The 22362-nt window shown below is 45.5% G+C and overlaps 1 protein-coding gene across 1 annotated transcript in view; it reads right to left on the bottom strand.

Moving 5' to 3' along the window:
• DOC2B (double C2 domain beta) overlaps window positions 1-22362 on the bottom strand; it is a 238253-nt gene that overhangs the window by 62817 nt on the left and 153074 nt on the right. The window contains exon 13 of the mRNA XM_070931387.1: window positions 9050-9159. Within this exon, the coding sequence (XP_070787488.1) occupies window positions 9050-9159 (110 nt within the window). The remainder of the gene's footprint in view (window positions 1-9049; window positions 9160-22362) is intronic.

The following is a 22362-nucleotide window of genomic DNA, read 5'->3' as shown; positions in this document are numbered from 1 at the left end:
TATCTATCTATTTATCTATCTATCTATCTATCTATCTATCTATCTATCTATCTATCATCTATCCATCTACCCATCCATCTTTTCATCCATATCTATTCATCCATATCTATCTATCCATCTATTCATCCATCCATCTATTCATTTATCTATCTATCACCTATCCATCCATCCATCTATCCATCTATTCATCCATCCATCTATTCATCCATCCATCTATTCATCTATCTATCTATCTATCTATCTATCTATCTATCTATCCATCCATATCTATCTATCCATCCATATCTATCTATCCATCCATATCTATCTATCTATCCATCCATCCATCCATCCATCCATCCATCCATCCATCCATCCATCCATCTATCTTATCTATCACCTATCTATCCATCCATCCATTCATCCATCCATCCATTCATCCATATCTATCTATCTATCACTTATCCATCCATCCATTCATCTATCCATCTATTCATCCATCCATCTATTCATCCATATCTATCTATCCATCCATATCTATCTATCTATCCATCCATCTATCTATCACTTATCCATCCATCCATCCATCCATCTTTTCATCCATATCTATCTATCTATCACCTATCCATCCATCCATCTATCCATCTATTCATCCATCCATCTATCCATCTATCTATCTATCTATCTATCTATCTATCTATCTATCTCCTATCATGCGCATGCATACCCACACACATAATTCAATGCGCCCCACGCATGCGCGCGACACCCCCCCATGCTTTTGGTAGTCAATGGCACGGTGGGCCTGGTAGGTCGGTTTTTCGCCCTCCCCAGGCTCCAAAGGCTTTCTAGGAGCCTGGGGAGGGTGAAAACAGCCTTCCCTACCCTCCCAGAGGCCAACCGTCATAAATAGGAGTCAGTTGCCAAGCGTCTGAATTCTTAGCACATGACCATGGGTATGCTACTACGGTCATAAGTGCGAAAACTGGTCATAAGTCACTTTTTCAGTGCCGTTGTAACTTTGAAAGGTCACTAAACGAATGGTTGTAAGTCGAGGACTACCTGAATTGCATTTCTGCAATGGGACCAAGAGAAGGGGCGTCCTTGAAGACAGGTTGAACCTCCCCTTACAACCGTTCGTTTAGTGACTCAATTTACAACCGCGCTGAAAAATGTGATTTATGACCGTTTTTCACACATACGACCATTGCAGCATCCCCATGGTCATGGGATCAAAATTCAGAGGCTTAACAACCGACTCGTATTTATGACGGTCGCAATGTCCTGGGGTTCACGCGATCCCCTTCGGACAAAGAAAGTCAATGGGGGAAAGCCAGATTCACTTAACAACGGTGCCACTAACTTAACAAGCGCAGTGATTCACTTAACAATGGTGCCATTAACTTAACAACTGCAGTGATTCACTTAAGAACCATGCCACTAACTTAACAACCGCACTGATTCACTTAACAACGGGGGCCAGAAAGGTCGTCAACTCACACAACTCACTTAACAAATGTCTCACTTAACAACAGGGCTCAATTTTGGTCGCAAGTTGAGGACTATCTGTATTTACGACCGTTGTAGTGGCCCAGTGACATGGGATCATTCTTTGAGACCTTCCCAGCTTCCTTCCAACAAACAAACTCAATGGGGGAAGCTGGATTCGCTGAATGACGACTACATCGTTCACTTAACAACTGCACTGATTTACTTAACAACGGGCAAAAAAAAGGCTGTAAAATCGGGCCTGACTCTCTTAATAACTGCCTTGCTGTGGTCGTAATTCAAGCACTACCTGTACAGTCGACTGACTGTTCGAAATGACGATGGCGCTGAAAAATGTGACTTATGACCATTTTTCACACTTACGACCGTTTGTAACATCTCCACGGTCACAAGATTAAAATTCAGACGCTTGGCGTCTGGTTCATATTTATGACGGTTGCCGTTTTCCGGGGTAACGTGATCCCCTTTTGCGACCTTCGGATGAACAAAGTCCATGGCAAAGCCAGATTCACTTAACAACCATGTTATTAGCAATAGCAATAGCACTTAGACTTATATACCGCTTCACAATACCTTCCGGCCCTCTCTAAGCAGTTTACAAGAGTCAGCATATTGCCCCCAACAATCTGGGTGTTAACCAGGGGTGAAATCAGGGGTGGGTTCTAAATTTTTTTACTACCGGTTCTGTGGGTGTGGCTTGGAGGTCATGTGACTAGGTGGGCGTGGCTAGCTGGTCAGAGTCACTTCTGGAAGGTCCTCGCACTTACGGCCAGTCCTCGCACTAACAACCCGACTCATTTGTTTGCTTTTAACACTGATCAGCTGTAGGGCGGCCCTTTGAAGCCCCGCGGCAAGAGTTTAAACAGTTTTTTTCCCCCTCTAGTCATCAGCTGGGACTCAGGAGGCAGCAATAGATTGGGGGTGGGGCCAAATAAAAGGTAAGAATAACGTGGGGGGGTGGGAGGGCGGGGGGGAGAACCGGTTCGGTGATGTCATATCGTCACCGCTACCGGCTCGGCCGAACCGGACTGAACCGGGAGGAACCCAGCACTGGGTGAAATGCTCCCGGTTCGGAAAATGGGCATACTAGAAGTTCGGGAAGGCAGGAAACAAGCCTGTTTCCGGCCTCTAGAGGGCCTCCGGAGCCTGGGGAGGCCATTTTCACCCTCCCGGAGGCTCAAGGAAAACCTCCGGAGCCCAGGGAGGGCAACCCCCCCCTCCTATGGTGCAGGAGGCTGACTAGGCCACGCCCACCATGGCCACACCCACCCAGCAACTGGGCAGAGAACCCCTTGCTAAAATTTTTGAAGCCCCACCCCTGGTTTTAGAAAATTTCCAAGCTCTACCTTCAGGAAAGGAGTAGAATACAGGTTGTCCTCGACTTACAACAGTTCGTTTAGTGACCGTCCGAAGTCACGACGTCACTGAAGAAAGCGACTTGTGATCGTTTTTCACACGACCGTTGTAGCTTTGTCGGAAGGTGGCAAAAATGCAATCACATGACCCAGGGATGTTGCAACTGTCAGAAGTACATGCCAGTTTTTTTTTTTTTTTTTAAATTTGATTTATATGCCGCCCTTCTCTGAAGACTCAGGGCGGCTTACAATGTGCTCAGCAATAGCCTTCATCCTTTTGTATATTTATACAAAGTCAGCTTATTGCCCCCACAACTGGGTCCTCAATTTACCTACCTTAGAAAGGATGGAAGGCTGAGTCGACCTTGAGCCTTGGCGAGATTCGAACCCTGCAGTAATTGCAGGCAGCTGGTCTTAATAAGCTTAATAACAGGGTGCCTTAAACCCCTGTACTACCAAGGCTCAGTTGCAGTTGCCCAGCGTTTGAATTTTGATCACATGACCATGGGGGGGAGGGGATGCTGCAACGGTCATAAGTGTGAAAAAGGGTCATAAGCAGCGTGTCAACTCCAGGGGTGAAATGCTCCCGGTTCGGACCAGATCGCCTGATCTGGTAGTGATGGCGGCGGATAGTTCGGAGAACCGGTAGCAAAAATCCCTGCGCCCCACCCCCACCCCCATGCCCAGCTGAGCCGCGAGATCATCAGAGGCTTTTTTTTTTAACTTTTAAAAGCATTTTTTCTACAACCTCTTCCAACGAAAAAATGCTTTTAAAAGTAAAAAAAAAAAAGCCTCTGATGATCTCGCGGCTCAGCTGGGATCGTCAGAGGCTTTTCAAAGCATTTTTTTCTGCAACCTCTTGGCCGAAGAGGTGGTAAAAAAAATGCTTTGAAAAGCCTCTGACGATCCCAGCTGAGTTGCCTGATCGCCAGAGGCTTTTCAAAGCATTAGAAAAAATGCTTTGAAAAGTTTTTTTTTTAAAAAAAGTTAGCCATGCCCACCCAGTCACATTACCCCCCCCCACCAAGCCATGCCCACAGAACCGGTAGTAACACATTTTACATTTCACCCCTGGGGTTAACTACTGCTAATTCACTTAACAACTGTGGCATGAAAGGTCATACAATTTCACTTAATGACCGTCTCACGTAGCAACAGAAATTTTGGGCTCCATTGTGGGGTCATACGTCAGGGTATGGTAAACCGATAAACAGCTCAATGAAAATAGGCAATACATTTTTTTTTGCACATCAATCTTTATATGTATATTCATGAGATATGCCAGTAACAGATTAAATAAATAACATATAATTTAAACTGACAGTTAACGGACTCACAGGGCTGTTTAGAGAACGCAAAGGATAACCAAAAATCCAAACCTTTTTCCAAAAGATAAGCCGACACTGACAAAAACAAGATTTCTTTTTTAAAAAAAAAAAACTTGTACCGTTTTTCCCCTGACGAAAGTTTGTTTTTCCTCATTTTGCAAGGAAGAAAATTAGCAGGCTCAACACCCCCCCCACACACACACGTGTTCGTCTCACATTAAGTGGATCTGGGGCACATTAAACACCTCCTGGTATCAATTTGCAATTTGCGCTAAATCGAATATCACATTATTCACACATACAAACTCATCGCAACCTCTCTGGAGTTCTTAGTCACTTAAAGTGGTACCGGGTAACAGGTAGTCCTCGACCTACAACCAAAAGAAGCCCAAACTTTCTTTTGTACAGTGAGACATTTGTGAAGTGAGCTTTGCCCCGTTTTACGACTTTTCTTGCCACGGTTGTTAAGTGAACCGTTGCAGTTGTTAAGGGAGTAACACCGTTGTTAAGTGAATCCAGCTTCCCCATGAACTTGGCTTGTCAGAAGGTCGCAAAAGGGGATCACATGACCCCGGGACGTCATAAGTATGAGTCAATTGCCAAGTGTCTGAATTTTGATCACAGGATCATTGGGGGGGGGATGCTGGAAGGTTCATAAGTGGGGAAAATGGTCATAATAAGTCACTTTTTTTCAGTGCTGTCGTAAGTTTGAACAGTCATCTCGTTGTAAGTCTAGGACTACCTGTATACTGGAAGTCGTAAGTTTGAACAGTCATCTCGTTGTAAATCGAGGATTACCTGTATACTGGAAGTCCTCAACTTCCGACTACAATTGAGCTTAACATTTCTGTTGCTGAGTGAGTTTTCCCTCATTTCACGACCTTTTTTGCCACGGTTGTTAAGTGGATCACTGCAGTTGTTAAGTTAGTAACATGGTTGTTAAGTGAATCTGGCTTCCCCGTTGACTTTGCTCGTCAGACAGTGGCAAAAGGGGATCATGTGACCCTGGGGACATGGCAACCGTCATAAATACGAATCGGTCGCTAAACATCCGAATTTTGATCACGTGACTATGAGGACGCTGCAACGGTCGTAAGTGTGAAAAACGGTCATAATTCACTTTTTTCAGTGCCGTTGTAACTTTGAACCGTCATTAAACTAATGGTTGTAAGTCAAGAAGTACCTGTACTCATTTTTTAATTTTTATTATCAAATTTACAGTACATGCCTCCCATCGTGTGCTTCGAGCAGCCTCAATTATTTACAGCTACGTAATGCTATATTAGCAAGTGATAATTTCCTTGACATTTCTAAATCCCCAGTGGGTATTTTATGTCTTCATTTTAAACCCCTGATTTGTATTTTATTACTCCGTTCTCTGTTTAAAACATCTCCAGCCTTAAAACCACTTAATAAATATACAAAGCAGGGACATTTAAAAGTGAAAATCCCGTTCAAATTAAAATTTAGTTTACCGCGGCTTCGACAGCATCCAGCCGTCATCTTTCAAATTGCCAGATTAGGTTGTGGCAGAGTTACGAGTTAATCAAAATGGAAAATTTGCATTTTCAACAACCGGGAATGGCCCCGGCGTCTTTCCAGGTAAAACAATGTAGTTTGGCTAAAAGCTGAGAATTTACCGAGATGAGAAAGGGGAGAGAAATGTGTTAATAGAATAGAATAGAATAGAATAGAATAGAATAGAATAGAATAGAATAGAATAGAATAGAATAGAATAGAATAGAATAGAATAGAATAACAGAGTTGGAAGGGACCTTGGAGGTCTTCTAGTCCAACCCCCTGCTTAGGCAGGAAACCCTACACCACTTCAGACAAATGGCTATCCAATCTCTTCTTGAAAACGTCCAGTGTTGGAGCATTCACAACTTCTGGTGGCAAGTCGTTCCACTGGTGAATTGTTCTCACTGTCAGGAAATTTCTCCTTAGTTCTAGGTTGCTTCTCTCCTTGATTAGTTTCCACCCATTGCTTCTTGTCCTGCCTTCAGGTGCTTTGGAGAATAGCTTGACTCCCTCTTCTTTGGGGCAGCCCCTGAGATATTGGAAGACTGCTATCGTGTCTCCCCTAGTCCTTCTCTTCATTAAAGTAGACATACCCAGTTCCTGCAACCGTTCTTCCTATGTTTTATCCTCAAGTCCCTTAATCCTCTTTGTTGCTCTTCTCTGCACTCTTTCCAGAGTCTCAACATCTTTTTTACATTGAGGCGACCAAAACTGGATGCAATATTCCAAGTGTGGCCTTCCCAAGGCCTTATAAAGTGGTATTAACACTTCACGTGATCTTGAGTCTATCCCTCTGTTGATGCAGCCTAGAACTGTGTTGGCTTTTTTGGCAGATGCTGCCCACGGATGGCTCATATCTAAATGTTTGTCCACTAGGACTCCAAGATCCCTCTCACAGTTACTACTATTGAGCAAGGTACCACCTATACTGTACCTGTGCATTTCGTTTTCCTTGTGTAAATGTAGAACCTTCCTTTTTTCACTCTTGAATTTCATTTCGTTAGATGGCACCCAATGTTCAACTCTGTCCAGATCCTTCTGTATCTTGAGCCTATCTTCCAGAGTGTTGACTATTCCTGCCAGCTTGGTGTCATCTGCAAATTTGATGAGTTCCCCATCTATCCCCTCGTCCAAGTCATTGATGAAGATTTTGAAGAGTCCTGGGCCTAAAACAGAGCCTTGGGGTACCCCACTGCATCCCTCCCTCCATGTAGATGCAGTTCCATTGAGGACCACTCGTTGAGTGCAGTTGGTCAGCCAGTTACGAATCCATCTGGTGGTGTTGCTTCTAACCGGGTAGTAATGGGAGCGACATGGCGTTCCCATGTAACACCTCTCCTGCGCGAGCTGCACTGGCTCCCGGTGGTCTTCCGGGTGCGATTCAAGGTTTTGGTTACCACCTTTAGAGCGCTCCATGGCTTAGGACCTGGTTATCTACGGGACCGCCTGCTGCCGCAAACGGCCTCCCACCGGCCAGTATGCTCTCACAGAGAGGGACTCCTCCGGGTGCCGTCGGCCAAACAATGTCGACTGGCGGCCCCTAGGGGGAGAGCCTTCTCTGTGGGGGCACCTACGATCTGGAACGAGCTCCCCCCGGAGATACGGAGGATCCCGGATCTGCGCACCTTCCGTCGCGCTCTCAAGACCTTTTTATTCCACCAGGCGGGCCTGGCCTAATCTTTTCCTTTTTTCTTTTTAATATGAAAATTTTAATCTGTTTTTAAATGATTGGGGTGTTTTAAATCTGTCTGGGCCAAATTGTTTAATTCGGTTTTATTCTGTTTTTAAATTTTGTATTTATGTATTTTATCGTTTGGCTGTTCACCGCCCTGAGTCCTTCGGGAGTAGGGCGGAATATAAATCAAATAAAGATAAAGAAGATAAAGATAACCCAGATTTTCCTACTTTTTCTAGTAGTAAGTTATGGTCTACTTTATCAAATGCCTTACTGAAGTCCAAGTAAATTATCTCGACAGCACTCCTCTGGTCCATTAATTTTGTCACTTTGTCAAAGAATGCAATAAGATTAGTCTGGCGTGATCTGCTTTTGACAAACCCGTGTTGGCTTTTGGTTATTATTTGGTTTGCTTCTAGGTGTTCGCTGATTCGTTGCTTGATTATCTTTTCCAGAATCTTCCCTGATATTGAGGTCAGGCTGATAGGTCTGTGGTTTCCTGGATTTATTATTTTTTTTCTAAATTTAGTTTTGCTAAAAGCTGAGAATTTACCGAGATGAGAAAGGGGGGAAAATAAGTTAAGTAATTGGCTGGGGAAAGGAAAGATAAATCAGCTTTAAGCTCAGGCATTGTCTGGGAAAATATATTTTACGCTTTGGGAAAATGGTTAGCCACTGGGCAGACAAAGTTCCTTCTGACTGGTTTTGATATAATCCATCAAAAGGAGATTTAAAACACTTCAAAAGCCAGACACTCGATCCACAATTTTGCAAGTCGAACAGGGCTCTGACGTTCCTCCATTTACGACAGTTCATTTAGTGACCATTTAAAGTTACAAAAGCACTGAAAAAAGTGACTTACAACCATGTTTCACGCTTACGACGGTCGCAGCATCCCTATGGATGACTCATATTTATGACGGTTGCAGTGTCCCAGGGTCACGCGATCCCCTTTTGCGACCTTCTCACAAGCAAAGTCAATGGGGGAGCCAGATTCACTTAATGACGGTGTTACTAATTTAACAAGTGCAGGGATTCACTTAGCAAATGTGGCAAGAAAAAGTCGTAAAATGGGGAAAAACTCACTTAACAAATTTCTCACTTAGCAATGTAAATTTTTGTCCATGGGGGAGCCAGATTCACAGACTCATATTTATGACCGTTACATTGGCAACTGACTCATATTTATGGCCGTTGCATTGTCCCTGGGTCACATGATAACCTTTTGCAAATTTCTGACAAGCAGCGTCAATGGGGAAGCCAGATTCACTTAGCAATCGTGTTAAGAACTGCAGTGATTCATTTAACAGCTGTGGCAAGAAAGGTCGTAAAATGGGGCAAAATTCACCGAACAACTGTCTCATTTAGCAACAGAAACTTTTGGGCTCAATTGTGGTCGTACGTCGAGGACTATCTGTTATGGTATGTGAGAACGACCTCGGCAGACGGAGGAAAGAAAGCTGCTTAAGGAACAATTAGATAAGGGACAGCAGAGCCCTCAGCTGCATAATGGACAGAAAAAGAGATTCAGAAACGATTTCTCAGGCTATAAAAGAGACCGAGGGAGATTTGTACTTTCTGACTTGCAAGATTCTGTACTTGCAGACTGATAATAAAGTAGAATTAGCTCACCTGGTCGTGGTTCCCTGTCTGCTTTACCTGGAAGGCTGACACGGACTCACCTGAGTGTTTTGCGGATCATGTCTTCGTCGGTGATCCCGTAGTACGTGAGGGTTTCATTCCAAGCGGGGTTTAATGTATTCCGCAAAGTTTTGGTCCTCAGTTTGTTCGCCTGGGTTGGAGGGGGGGGAAAGAAAATAAATCAGTTTGTTTATATGAATAACTCAAATCAGCGACCATCTCTTACCATTTTTCCTCCTACAACAACAATCCTGTGAGGTGTGTTGGGCTGAGAGTGTGTGACTGGCCCAATAAGCTTTCCTGCCTAAGAAGCGGGACTGGAACTCACTACCTTCTGGTGATTGGCCCAAAGTAACCCAGACGGCCTTCACGCCTAAGTCGTGGCTACAACTCACCATCTCCTGGTGACTGGCCCAGAATCACCCAGCCGCCTTTCATGCCTAAGGCGGGACTAGAACTCATGGTCTCCTGGTGATTGGCCCAAAGTCACCCAGCCAACTTTCATACCTAAGGCGGGACTAGAACTCACCGTCTCCTGGTGATTGGCCGAAAGTCATCCAGCCAGCTTTCATGCCTAAAAGTGGACTAGAACTCACAGTCTCCTGGTGATTAGCCCAAAGTCACCCAACTGGCTTTCGTGCCTAAGGCATGACTAGAACTCACTGTCTCCTGGTTATTGGCCCAAAGTCACCCACCTGCTTTCATGCCTAAGGTGCAACTAAAATTCACTGTCTCCTAGTGATCTGCCTAAAGTCACTCAGCTGGCTTTCACGGCTAAGGCAGCACTAGAATTCCCTATCTCCTGGCCTCTACCCTGGTGCCTTAACCAATAGACTAAACTAGCTAATGGGAGCTTGTGCAAGAGAACAGATTAAGTTGTGGGACCTGAAAGGCCATTCTTTGTTTCAATTTTTTTTTTAGTAAACCGACGACTTTCAAATTTTCACTGTTTCGCTGGGTGCAAATCCCTCCATTAAAATTTGCACGTTTTGTTTATTTACGTCTCGCGTTTCTATCCCGCCACAATCAAACACTCTCGTTGCGTTATCTCGAACAAAATTATTAAATTAAATTAAAGCCTCCATGGTGTGATCGTCCACAAAAATAATAAAAACGGCACCCACCAGATATTAAGCCTACCTACCAATAATAAATAATAATAAATAATAATGTGGTGGCTCAGTGGCTAAGACGCTGAGCCTGTCGATCAAAAGGTCGGCAGTTCGGCGGTTCGAATCCCGAGTGCCGCGTAACGGGGTGAGCTCCCGTGACTTGTCCCAGCTTCTGCCAACCTAGCAGTTCGAAAGCAGGTAAAAAATGCAAGTAGAAAAATAGGGACTACCTTTGGTGGGAAGGTAACAGTGTTCCGTGCGCCTTTGGCGTTGAGTCATGCCGGCCACAGGACCACGGAGGGGTCTTCAGACAGCACTGGCTCTTCGGCTTTGAACCGGAGATGAGCACCGCCCCCTAGAGTCGGGAACGACTAGCACATGTGCAAGGGGAACCTTTACCTTTTAGGGAAGGTAAGAGAATTTCACCCCTACCAGGATATGTTTGGGGGGGGGAGAGAGAGGGGGGCGGCTTTCAGGCCTAAGGTGGGACTAGAACTCCCAGCCTCCTGCTGATTGGCCCAAAATCATCCAGTGGGCTTTCACGCCTAATGAGGGACTAGAACTCCCAGTCTCCTAGTGATTGGCCCTCAGTCACCCTGTCAGTTTTCATATCTAAAGCATAACTAGAACTCACAGTTGCCTGGTGATTGGCCCAGGAGGGCTTTTGTGCTTACAGAGAAACTAGAACTCGCCATCTCCTGGGGATTGGTCCAAAGTCACCCACTCGGCTTTCATATCTAAGGGGGGACTAGAACTCATTGTCTCCTAGTGATTGGCCCACAGTCACCCAGTCACCTTTCAGATCTAAGGCATAACTAGAACTCACAGTCGCCTGGTGATTGGCCCAGGAGGGCTTTTGTGCTTACGGAGAAACTAGAACTCACCATCTCCTGGGGATTGGTCCAAAGTCACCCACTCGGCTTTCATATCTAAGGGGGGACTAGAACTCACTGTCTCCTAGTGATTGGCCCACAGTCACCCAGTCAGCTTTCAGATCTAAGGCATAACTAGAACTCACAATCTCCTGGTGATTGGCCCAGGAAGGCTTTTGTGCTTAAGGAGAGACTAGAACTCACCATCTCCTGGGGATTGGTCCAAAGTCACCCAGTTTTTACCCCTAATGTGGGAATAGAACACATCCTTCTCCTGGGCCCAAAGTTACCATCATAAGTCGAAGACGACTTGTAGCGGTAGCCCGATCCTCAACATACAACCATCTGTTTAATGACCATTCAAACTTGTAACCAAAAAGTGACTTAAGAGCAGTCCTCAGACTTACGACCATTGCAGCACTCTGCACATTCACATGAACAAACTCCGGACGCTCGTAGCAAACATCCGTTTACAACAGTCAGGATCACATGATCACAATTTCTGATCTTGCCAGCCAGCTTCCGACAAGCAACATCAATGAGGAAGTCAGATTTGCTTAACGACTGCGTGAATCCTGCAGTGATTCATTTAACAACCGTGCCCAAAAACTTCCAAAATTAGGCGCATCTCGCTTAATATACATCACCTAGTGAGGGAGGGTGAAGTCCCAATAGCAGTCGTAAGTACAGGAAAGTCCTCGACTTACAACAGTTCGTTTAGGGACCACTCAAAGTTACATCAGCACAGAAAAAAAGTGACTTGTGACCATGTTTCACACTTTACGACTGAATAAAAGTAAGCGGCTTGACAACTGGTTCATATTTATGACGGACGCTATTTATGACGGACGCAGCCCCCTGGGGTCAGGTAATCCCACTTTTGTGACCTTCTGACAAGCAAAGTCCATGGGGAAGCAGGATTCGCTTAACAACCGTGTTACTAATTTAACAACTGCTGTGATTCACTTAACAACGGTGGCAAAAAATGGTCGCAAAATGGTGCCAAAACTCATTTAAGAAATTTCTCGCTTAGCGATGTACATTTTGGGCTCAATTGCGGTCGTAAGTCGAGGACTACCTCTATTTGCTGCATAATTCTGCACGGGCAGCTCTATTCTGACAAGAGATCGCATTTTGCTGCGGACTCGGTGCCCTTTGGAAATGCCGAAGAAAATCTACAGCTTGAACCAAGAAGTTGCCAAGCCTTGTGCCGTCCTAAAAAGAGGATTTGAACTTTCTGTAAAGAAGATATTGCCAGTCAGCGCCCGATGTAAAACCCTGCGCAGGGCAGGATGTGACAGTTAGGGGGAAAAAATGGCAGTTAATCAGGATGTAATAGGGTTCCCGGCCCTTTAAAACGAGTCCGTAACTCAGCATAATAATAATAATATATTGCTGACATTCAGTGGAATTGCTGCTCTGGTTTATTTCCTGGAGTTTTTTTTTTTTCTTGAAAATAAGCATCCATTTTCATGGGACAGTTTTATCCTTGCAGGACTAAAGCACCATCCAGGAGTTTTGAGAAGGCTCAGCTTGTTTTGGCCATTCCTGGGGTGGATAGGATGGGATGGGATGGGATGGGATGGGATGGGATGGGATGGGATGGGATGGGATGGGATGGGATGGGATGGGATCAGATAGCAATGAATGGAATGGAATGGAAAATAGAATAGAATAGAATAGAATAGAATAGAATAGAATAGAATAGAATAGAATAGAATAGAATAGAATAGAATAGTGGAATGAAGAATGGAATGGAATGGAATGGAATGGAATGGAATGGAATAGAATAGAATAGAATAGAATAGAATAGAATAGAATAGAATAGAATAGAATAGAATAGAATAGAACAGTGGAATGGAATGGAATGGAATGGAATGGAATGGAATGGAATGGAATAGAATAGAATAGAATAGAATAGAATAGAATAGAATAGAATAGAATAGAATAGAATAATGGAATGAAGAATGGAATGGAATGGAATGGAATGGAATGGAATAGAATAGAATAGAATAGAATAGAATAGAATAGAATAGAACAGAATAGAGGAATGAAGAATGGAATAGAATAGAATAGAATAGAATAGAATAGAATAGAATAGAATAGAATAGAATAGAATAGAATAGAATAGAATAGAGGAATGAAGAATGGAATAGAATAGAATAGAATAGAATAGAATAGAATAGAATAGAATAGAATAGAATGGAATGGAATGGAATGGAATGGAATAGAATAGAATGGAATAGAATAGAATAGAATAGAATAGAATAGAATGGAATAGAATAGAATAGAATGGAATAGAATAGAATAGAATAGAATAGAATAGAGAAATGAAGAATGGAATGGAATGGAATGGAATGGAATGGAATGGAATGGAATGGAATGGAATAGAATAGAATAGAATAGAATAGAATAGAATAGAATAGAATAGAATAGAATAGAGGAATGAAGAATGGAATGGAATGGAATGGAATGGAATGGAAAATAGAATAGAATAGAATAGAATAGAATAGAATAGAATAGAATAGAATAGAATAGAATAGAATAGAATAGAATAGAATAGAGGAATGAAGAATGGAATGGAATGGAATGGAATGGAATAGAATAGAATAGAATAGAATAGAATAGAATAGAATAGAATAGAATAGAATAGAATAGAGGAATGAAGAATGGAATGGAATGGAATGGAATGGAATAGAATAGAATAGAATAGAATAGAATAGAATAGAATAGAATAGAATAGAATAGAATAGAATAGAGGAATGAAGAATGGAATGGAATAGGAGGAGAGAAGAGGAGAGAAAATATGAAATAGGGGAGGGGTGGGGAGGGGGGAAGGAAGAGGAGAAGAGAAGAGAAGAGAAGAGAAGAGAAGAGAAGAGAAGAGAAGAGAAGAGAAGAGAAGAGAAGAGAAGAGAAGAGAAGAGAAGAGAAGAGAAGAGAAGAGAAGCATGACTGGGTATTTTTGCTTTGTGACTTCCGCCTTGATCACTGCCAAACTCACCCATCCAGTGGTGGGTTGCTACCAGTTCGCCCCAGATCGGGCAAACTGGTAGCGGCAGCGGCACGAGGCCCCGCCCACCTGCCCGGACGCTTCTGTGCACGCGCGCGCAAGCGAACCAGTCGCAATGGGTTTTGAAACCCGCCCCTACACCCATCCAATCGTCTTCATCCCAACCATCAGGTTTTACAGCTCAGCTGTGAAACCAAGCTGATCAAGCCGACTAATCAGCTAGATCAATGACGGGTAAGATGAATCAATTAGAAAAACAGGCTGATCCAATTAACCTTAATGAAGCTGACATAGGACTATAATTGCTTAAATGCTGTGAAATATCAACAAGAGACAACAAGGAAGGAATGTCCTGCTAGAGGTTGCAGGGACAGTAGAATAATTAAGTCAAGATGGCAGCATCTCCATGGTCCACCATGGTGGCAGAGTAATTATAGAATGCAGTATTGCAAGTTAACTCTGCCCACAGCCAGGAAGTTCGATCCTGACCTGCTCAAGGCTGATTTAGCTTTCCGTCCTTCTGAGGTCGGTATGATGAGGACCCAGATTGTTGGGGGCAAGAGGCTGACTCTGTATACCGCTTAGAGAGGGCTGTAAAGCACTGTGAAGCGGTATACAAGTCCAAGTGCTATTGCAAAGGAAGGAAGGAAGGAAGGAAGGAAGGAAGGAAGGAAGGAAGGAAGGAAGGAAGGAAGGAAGGAAGGAAGGAAGGAAAGAAAAGTGAAGAGGGAAAGAGAGGGAGAGTTAGAGGGTGGGAGAACGGAGAAAAGAGGAAGGAAGGAAAAGTGAAGAGGAAAAGAGTGAGAAACAGAAGGAAGGAAGGAAGGAAGGAAGGAAGGAAGGAAGGAAGGAAGGAAGGAAGGAAGGAAGGAAAGAAAAGTAAAGAGGGAAAGAGAGGGAGAGATAGAGGGTGGGAGAACGGAGAAAAGAGGAAGGAAGGAAAAGTGAAGAGGAAAAGAGTGAGAAACAGAAGGAAGGAAGGAAGGAAGGAAGGAAGGAAGGAAGGAAGGAAAGAAAGAAAAGTGAAGACGGAAAGAGAGAGAGAGATAGAGGGTGAGAGAACGGAGAAAAGAGGAAGGAAGGAAAAGTGAAGAGGAAAAGAATGAGAAACAGAAGGAAGGAAGGAAGGAAGGAAGGAAGGAAGGAAGGAAGGAAGGAAGGAAGGAAGGAAGGAAGGAAGGAATCCATGGTGGCACAGTTGTTATAATGCAGTATTGCAGGTAACTCTGCCCACAGCCAGGAAGTTCGATCCTGACCGACTCAAGATTGACTCAGCCTTCCATCCTTCCGAGGTGGGTAAAATGAGGACCCAGATTATTGGGGGCAAGAGGCTGACTCTGTAAACAGTTTAGAGAAGACTATAAAGCATCAATATTCCAGTATCTCAGGGGTTGCCACAAAGATGAGGGGGTGAATTTATTTTCCAAAGCACCAACGGATGGAAACTAATCAAGAAGAGAAGCAACCTGGATTTGAGGAGAAACTTCCTAAAAGTGAGAACAATTAACCAGCGGAACAACTTGCCTCCAGAAATTGTAGGTGGGGAGGTTTTTAAGAAGAGAGTATACTGAAATGGTACAGGGCCGTGATGGCGAACCTATGGCACGCGTGCCACAGATGGCACCCAGAGCCATATATGTGGGCACGCGAGCGTTGCCCTAGCTCAGCTCCAGCGCGCATGCACACCGCCCAGCTGATTTTCGGGCCTTCCAGTCCCACTGGAAGTTGGGAAACGGCTGTTTCCTGCCTCCGGAGAGCATCTGGTGGGGTGGGGAAGGCCGTTTTCGCCCTCCCCAGGCTCCTAGAAAGCCTCTGGAGCCTGAGGAAGGCAAAAAGCGGCCCACCGGAACTTGGGAAACGGGCCATTTCCGGCTTCCGGAGGGCCTCTGGGAGGGTAGGGAAGGCAGTTTTCACCCTCCCCAGGCTCCTAGAAAGCCTCTGGAGCCTGAGGAAGGCAAAAAGCGGCCCACCAGAACTTGGGAAACGGGCTGTTTCCGGCTCCCGGAAGGCCTCTGAGGGGGTGGGGAAGGCCGTTTTCGCCCTCCCCAGGCTCCTAGAAAGCCTCTGGAGCCTGAGGAAGGCAAAAAACGGCCTACCGTAACTTGGGAAACGGGCCGTTTCCGGCTTCCGGAGGGCCTCTGGGAGGGTGGGGAAGGCCGTTTTCACCCTCCCCAGGCTCCTAGAAAGCCTCTGAAGCCTGAGGAAGGCAAAAAGCGGCCCACCGGAAGTTGGGAAACGGGCTGTTTCCAGCTTCCGGAGGGCCTCTTGGGGGGTGGGGAAGGCCGTTTTCGCCCTCCCCAGGCTCCTAGAAAGCCTCTGGAGCCTGAGGAAGGCAAAAAATGGCCCACCGGAACTTGGGAAACGGGGCGTTTCCGGCTTCCAGAGGGCCTCTGGGGGGGTGGGGAAGGCCGTTTTTGCTCCTAGAAAGCTTTTGGAGCCTGAAGAAGGCAAAAAACGGCCCACCGGAACTTGGGAAACGGGGCGTTTCCGGCTTCCGGAGGGCCTCTGGGGGGGTGGGGAAGGCCGTTTTTGCTCCTAGAAAGCTTTTGGAGCCTGGGGAGGGCAAAAAACGGGCCTACCATCACGTGCCAAAAGCGGGGGGAACCAGGGGATGGCGGGGCACATTGAATTATGTGTGTGGGCACACACGCGTGTGACCCCCCCACCACGCTCCCCCCACTTTTGGCACGCGATGGCAAAAAGGTCCCTTCCGACTCTTGTTATTCTATGCTATTCTACTATGAAGCGGTATGTAAGTCTAAGTGCTGTTGCTACTGCGATTAAAAACTGTCTCAGTTAACAGCAGAAATTTTAAGGTGGCAAGTCGAGGACTCCCGGCAATGAAAATATAATCCTGTTTTATGATTTAATTCACTCTTCTCTTGCGTTACGGCGTCCTCCTCTTTAGAAGATAGGATTCCTTTTGAAAACAAACAACGTTTGAACTGGGATTTTAATAAGATTTGCAGAACCGATACATTTCTTCCACAGGGGTAAACTTTAAATGAGTAAGGAGGATAGAAAGAAAGGAAGGGGAAGGAATTCAGAGAAACGAGAGACAAAAGCAGGGAAGGCAGAGAAGCTTCCATTATTAATGACGAATAATTTTGTTTAAACAAGCATATCAAAGTCGGCTGGCCTGCGATCGTTCTCTCTACCTTTGTTATTACTGCGAGGAATGGATTAGCAGCAGATCAGCGCCAGGAAAATTTTTATTAATTTATTTGAAATCATGTCATCCTCTGTCGGCTTAACCTATTTCCAGACATGTCAGGAAGATAAAAGTAGGTGATATTTACTCATTAACTCCACCGATGAGCTTCTAAAGGGAGGAGGAATTTTTAAAATTTATTTAATTAATATCACGATTTTCGGCTTGGGGAGGCGTACCGATCACTCAATTAATTTACTCAGTTAATTGGTAGCTTTTCGCCCCAAACATATCCTGGTAGTCAGGGGTGAAATTCTCTTACCTTCCCTAAAAGGTAAAGGTTCTCCTCGCACATATGCGCTAGTTGTTCCCGACTCTAGGAGGCGGTGCTCATCTCCGTTTCAAAGCCGAAGAGCCAGCGCTGTCCGAAGACGTCTCCGTGGTCATGTGGCCGGCATGACTCAACACCAAAGGCACACGGAACATTGTTCCCTTCCCACCAAAGGTGGCCCCTATTTTTCTACTTGCATTTTTTACTTGCTTTCGAACTGCTAAATTGGCAGAAGCTGGGATAAGTTACAGGAGCTCACCCCGTTACACGGCACTAGGGATTCGAACCGCTGAACTGCTGACCTTTCGATCGACAAGCTCAGCGTCTTAGCCACTGAGCCACGGTGTCCCACGGTGAGCATCCTAGACCACACCAAATCCAAAAATGCCAGATAATTCTTGGAAGCCTTGCAAATCAGTCATCAACAGGCACATTGAGAGAAACAACATCTACACATCATTCTAAAGGAGAATCAAAATGCCAAAGAAGGAAACAAAAAGACCCAAAAACCTCATCATCTCTCCAGCAATCAATACCCAGAGAAGCGGTGATTAACACCAACATTAACGCTAGACTAACAATCATGCGATAAACAACGCCCCGATCAAGGAGCTGCCAATGCAGACAAACAAGCTAACATTAAACAACAGCCCCAAAAGAGTGTTTTCAGAACTGAAGAAGCTTCTTGGATGAGAAGTGAAATGTCTTCCAAGAAAGGCGGGAGCCTCTGTGGGAGCACCCGCCCTCTGGAACGAGCTACCTCCCGGAATACGACTGATCCCGGATCTCCGCACTTTCCGTAAGGCCCTGAAGACGGAACACTGTTCCTTCCCACCAAAAGTGGTCCCTATTTTTCTACTTGCATTTTTTACCTGCTTTCGAACTGCTAGGTTGGTAGAAGCGGGGACAAGTAACGGGAGCTCACCCCGTTACGCGGCACTAGGGATTCAAACCGCTGAACTGCCGACCTTTCAATCAACAAGCTTAGCCACTGCGCCACCGCATCCCTATACCTTCCCTACCGGTTTGCAAATGTGCACACATCGTCCACCCATGCACAAAGCCTTCTGCACATGTGCAGAGGCTGAAAAGCATCGCAAAAAAGGGACATCATGATGTCCATACGTGTCACCCGAGCAGGATAGAACAGGCTGAATTTCACCCCTGCAGGTAGTCCTTGATTTACGGCCACAATTGAGCCCGAAAACTCCGCTGCTAAGCGAGACAGTGATTAAGCGATTTTTGCCCCATTTTACAACCTTTTTGCTCCAGTTGTGAAGAGAACCACTGCCATCGTTAAGCGAATCATGCAGTCATTGCAGTCGTCAGAAGGAGATTGCATGACTCCATGACACTGCGACCGTCATAAATATGAGTCAGTTGCCAAGCATTTTGATCACGTGACCGCAGGGACGATGCAGCGGCTAATTTCCTCAACGCATACTTACTTCCCTGTGTATTTTAGAGAAACCTGGAGCAAAAAAATAAATAAATAAAAATAAACCACAGCTTATCCATAAATTTAATGCATTTTTTAAATTCCGTTCAGTGGGGGATCGGCAACTTCAAAAGACAATTTTTTATTATTATTGTTATTAATATGAAATTTATGCGCTGCCCATCTCATATCCCGCGTCTGATTTATTGGACTTTCTGCAATGTTACGAAAAGCGACTCAAGGCCGTTGAATGGATGCACGCTCTCTTTGCAGCAAAAGGATTAAAATAGAAAGACCGCGTTCAAAATGACAATCTATCCATCAATGAGAAAAGTTCTACCACGGCTGAAAAATACCAAAAAATGAAAACCAGAATCCAGGTTGAGTTTCATCCAGCAGTTTACCTCAGTAACTCAAGCCTAAATTGCAAAATGACTGCTGAGTATTTTCTTCTTTTCTTTCTTAATTTTAATTTCTTTAGTGTTACCCTGCCTTTATTATTTTTATAAAGAACTCTTTGCTTAGCAATGGAAATTTCGGGCACGGTTCTGGTCGTAAATTGAGGGCACTATCTCTAAGCCAGATAGCAATAGCACCTAGATTTAGATACTGCTTCACAGTGTTTTACAGCCCACTCTAAGCGGTTTACAGAGTCAGCCTCTTGCCCCCAACAATCTGGCTCCTCATTTTACCGACGTCGGAAGGACGGAAGACTGAGTCAATCTTGAGTCGCTCAGGATCGAACTTCCTGGCTGTGGGCAGAGTTAGCCTGCAATACTGCATTCTAGCCACTGTGTCACCACGGATTCCTTCCTTCCTTCCTTCCTTCCTTCCTTCTTTCCTTCCTCCCTACCTACCTACCTACCTACCTACCTCGGAAGAAATAGCACTTAAACTTATATACCGCTTCACAGTGATTTACAGCTCCCTGTAAGCAGTTTACAGAGTCAGCATATTGCCCCCAACAATTTGGGTCCTGTTCTGCCCCAGCTCCGGATTCCCGAGGATATAGACACACACCAACGGTCCTTATCAAATTTATTAAGTAGCAAGAATAAACCAAAGTCCGGCAAAAGTTGGCAACCAGCCCAGAAAGCAAGACACGATAAGACTTTTCCAAAAATGCTCTGATGATAATTACAAGTTGTTTCTAGCAAGAAACTTACTAACGGCGTGCGACTTAAATAGGCTAAGGGAGTGGCCAATTATCCTCAAGCCTTACTCTCGAGGAGACCTCCTCCTCCTGAGTAGCCACTCCTGCCTTTTGGCAGCCCTGCGTGCTCGAGCATTGAGGAGAGGCTCCTCCACTTCGCTCTCTCCACTTGAAGGAGCCTCTGGAGGTTCTGAAGGCCCAGGCTGAGTCTCTGCCTCTGGCACCACATCCTCTTCAGCCTCCTCGCTGTCCGACGCGAGCGCCGGCTGCTCAGGCTGCTGGCGCAACACCACACCAGCCTCCTCGTCATCGGGATCAGCCACGATCCGCGCAGGCCGCTGGCGGACCACAACAGGTCCTCATTTTACCGACATCGGAAGGACGGAAGGCTGAGTCAATCTTGAGTCGCTCAGGATCGAACTTCCTGGCTGTGGGCAGAATTAACCTGCAATACTGCATTCTAGCCACTGTGCCACCACAGATTCCTTCCTTCCTTTCTTCCTTCCTTCCTCCATTCTCCTTCCCTCCATTTCTCCCTTTCTTTCTCTTCACTTTGTCTGCCTGCCTTCCTTCCTTCCTTCCTTCCTTCCTTCCTTCCTTCCTTCCATTTCTCCCTCTTTCTCTTCACTTTGCCTTCCTTCCTTCCTTTCCTTCCTTCCTCTTTTCTCCATTCTCCTACCCTCCATTTCTCCCTCTCTTCACTTTGCCTTCCTTCCTTCCTTTTGTTCCTTCTTTCCTTCCCTCCCTTGGAAGGAATAGCACTTAGACCTATATACTGCTTCCCCGTGCTTTTACAGCCCCCTCTAAGCAGTTTACAGAGTCAGCAAATTGCCCCCAACAATTTGAGTCCTCATTTTACCGATCTCGGAAGGATGGAAAGCTGAGTCAACCTTGAGCCGGTCAAGATCGAACTGCCGAACGTCTGGCAGTCGTCAGAATTAGCCTGCAGTACTGCATTTAACCACTGTGCCACCATGCCTCAGAATGGTTCCTATTCGGCGGTTTCTATTAGAGGATTATAATGCTGGTGTCAGCACTTCAACCTGCATTTACTCTAGTGCTGACATTTATTTATTTATTATTTATTTATTATTCAAATTTCTATACCGCCCTTCTCCTTTCGGACTCAGGGCGGTGAACAGCCAAGATAAAAACATCTATACAAACATCACAGTTAAAAATAAAGTTAAAATAATTTATAAATTTGGCCCATAATTTAAAACTTGTCAATTAAAATCAATATTAAAATTTTAAAACTAACCCTAAAATCAAGACAGACCGGCTAACTGAAAAAAATAAGTTTTTAGGGCCCGACAAAAAATCCGGAGGTCGGAGATCACTCGTATCTCTGGGGGTAGATTGTTCCATAGGGTAGGTGCCACCACAGAGAAGGCTCTCCTCCTGGGGGTCGTCAGCCGGCATTGTCTGGCCGACGGCACCCTGAGGAGGCCCTCTCTGTGGGAGCGAACCGGCCGGTGGGAGGCTATTGGTGGCAGAAGGCGGTCCCGTAAGTACCCTGGCCCTAAACCATGGAGCGCTTTAAAGGTGATCACCAACACCTTGAAGCGCACCCGGAAGTCCACCGGAAGCCAATGCAGCTCGCGCAGGAGAGGAGTCACATGGGAGCGCCCCGTCGCTCCCATAATCCCCCGCGCAGCCGCATTCTGCACCAGTTGGAGCCTCCGAGTGTACCCCAAGGGGAGCCCCATGTAGAGAGCGTTACAATAGTCCAGACGAGAAGTGACAAGTGCTTGAGTGACCGTGCGTAGGGAGTCCCGGTCCAGAAAGGGGCGCAACTGGCATATCAGGCGAACCTGACAAAAAGCCCCCCTGGCCACAGCTGTCATATGCCCTTCTAAAGACAGCCATGCATCCAGGAGGACACCCAAGTTGCGGGCCCTCTCCGTGGGGGCCAATGATTCGCCCCCAATAACCAGCGATGGCGTCAGCTGGCTATACCGGGACGCCGGCAGCCACAGCCACTCGGTCTTGGAAGGGTTGAGTCGAAGCCTGTTTCTCCCCATCCAGACCCACACGGCCTCCAGGCACTGGGACATCACTTCCAAGGCATCATTGGGATGGTCTGGGGTGGAAATGTACATAAGGAGGAGAAGAGGGGGCAGCTGGCAAGAGGACACTTGACATTTCACCTACTTATTTTCCTTGAAGATAATATCCCCTAGGAGATGAGAGGGAGGGGGACATTCCTGGGAGCTGAAGTAGTAGATATGGGGAGAGTGATTTGGAAGAAGGCCAATGAGACACAGAGATTTGGGGAACGGAA

Source organism: Pituophis catenifer, unplaced genomic scaffold (genome assembly GCF_029215685.1).
Source record: "Pituophis catenifer annectens isolate HBS135680 unplaced genomic scaffold, rPitCat1.0.hap2 SCAF_1, whole genome shotgun sequence".
NCBI lineage: Eukaryota > Metazoa > Chordata > Lepidosauria > Squamata > Colubridae > Pituophis > Pituophis catenifer.
Note: the sequence above shows the minus strand (reverse complement) of the source record. Positions and strands in the feature narration are given on the sequence as shown.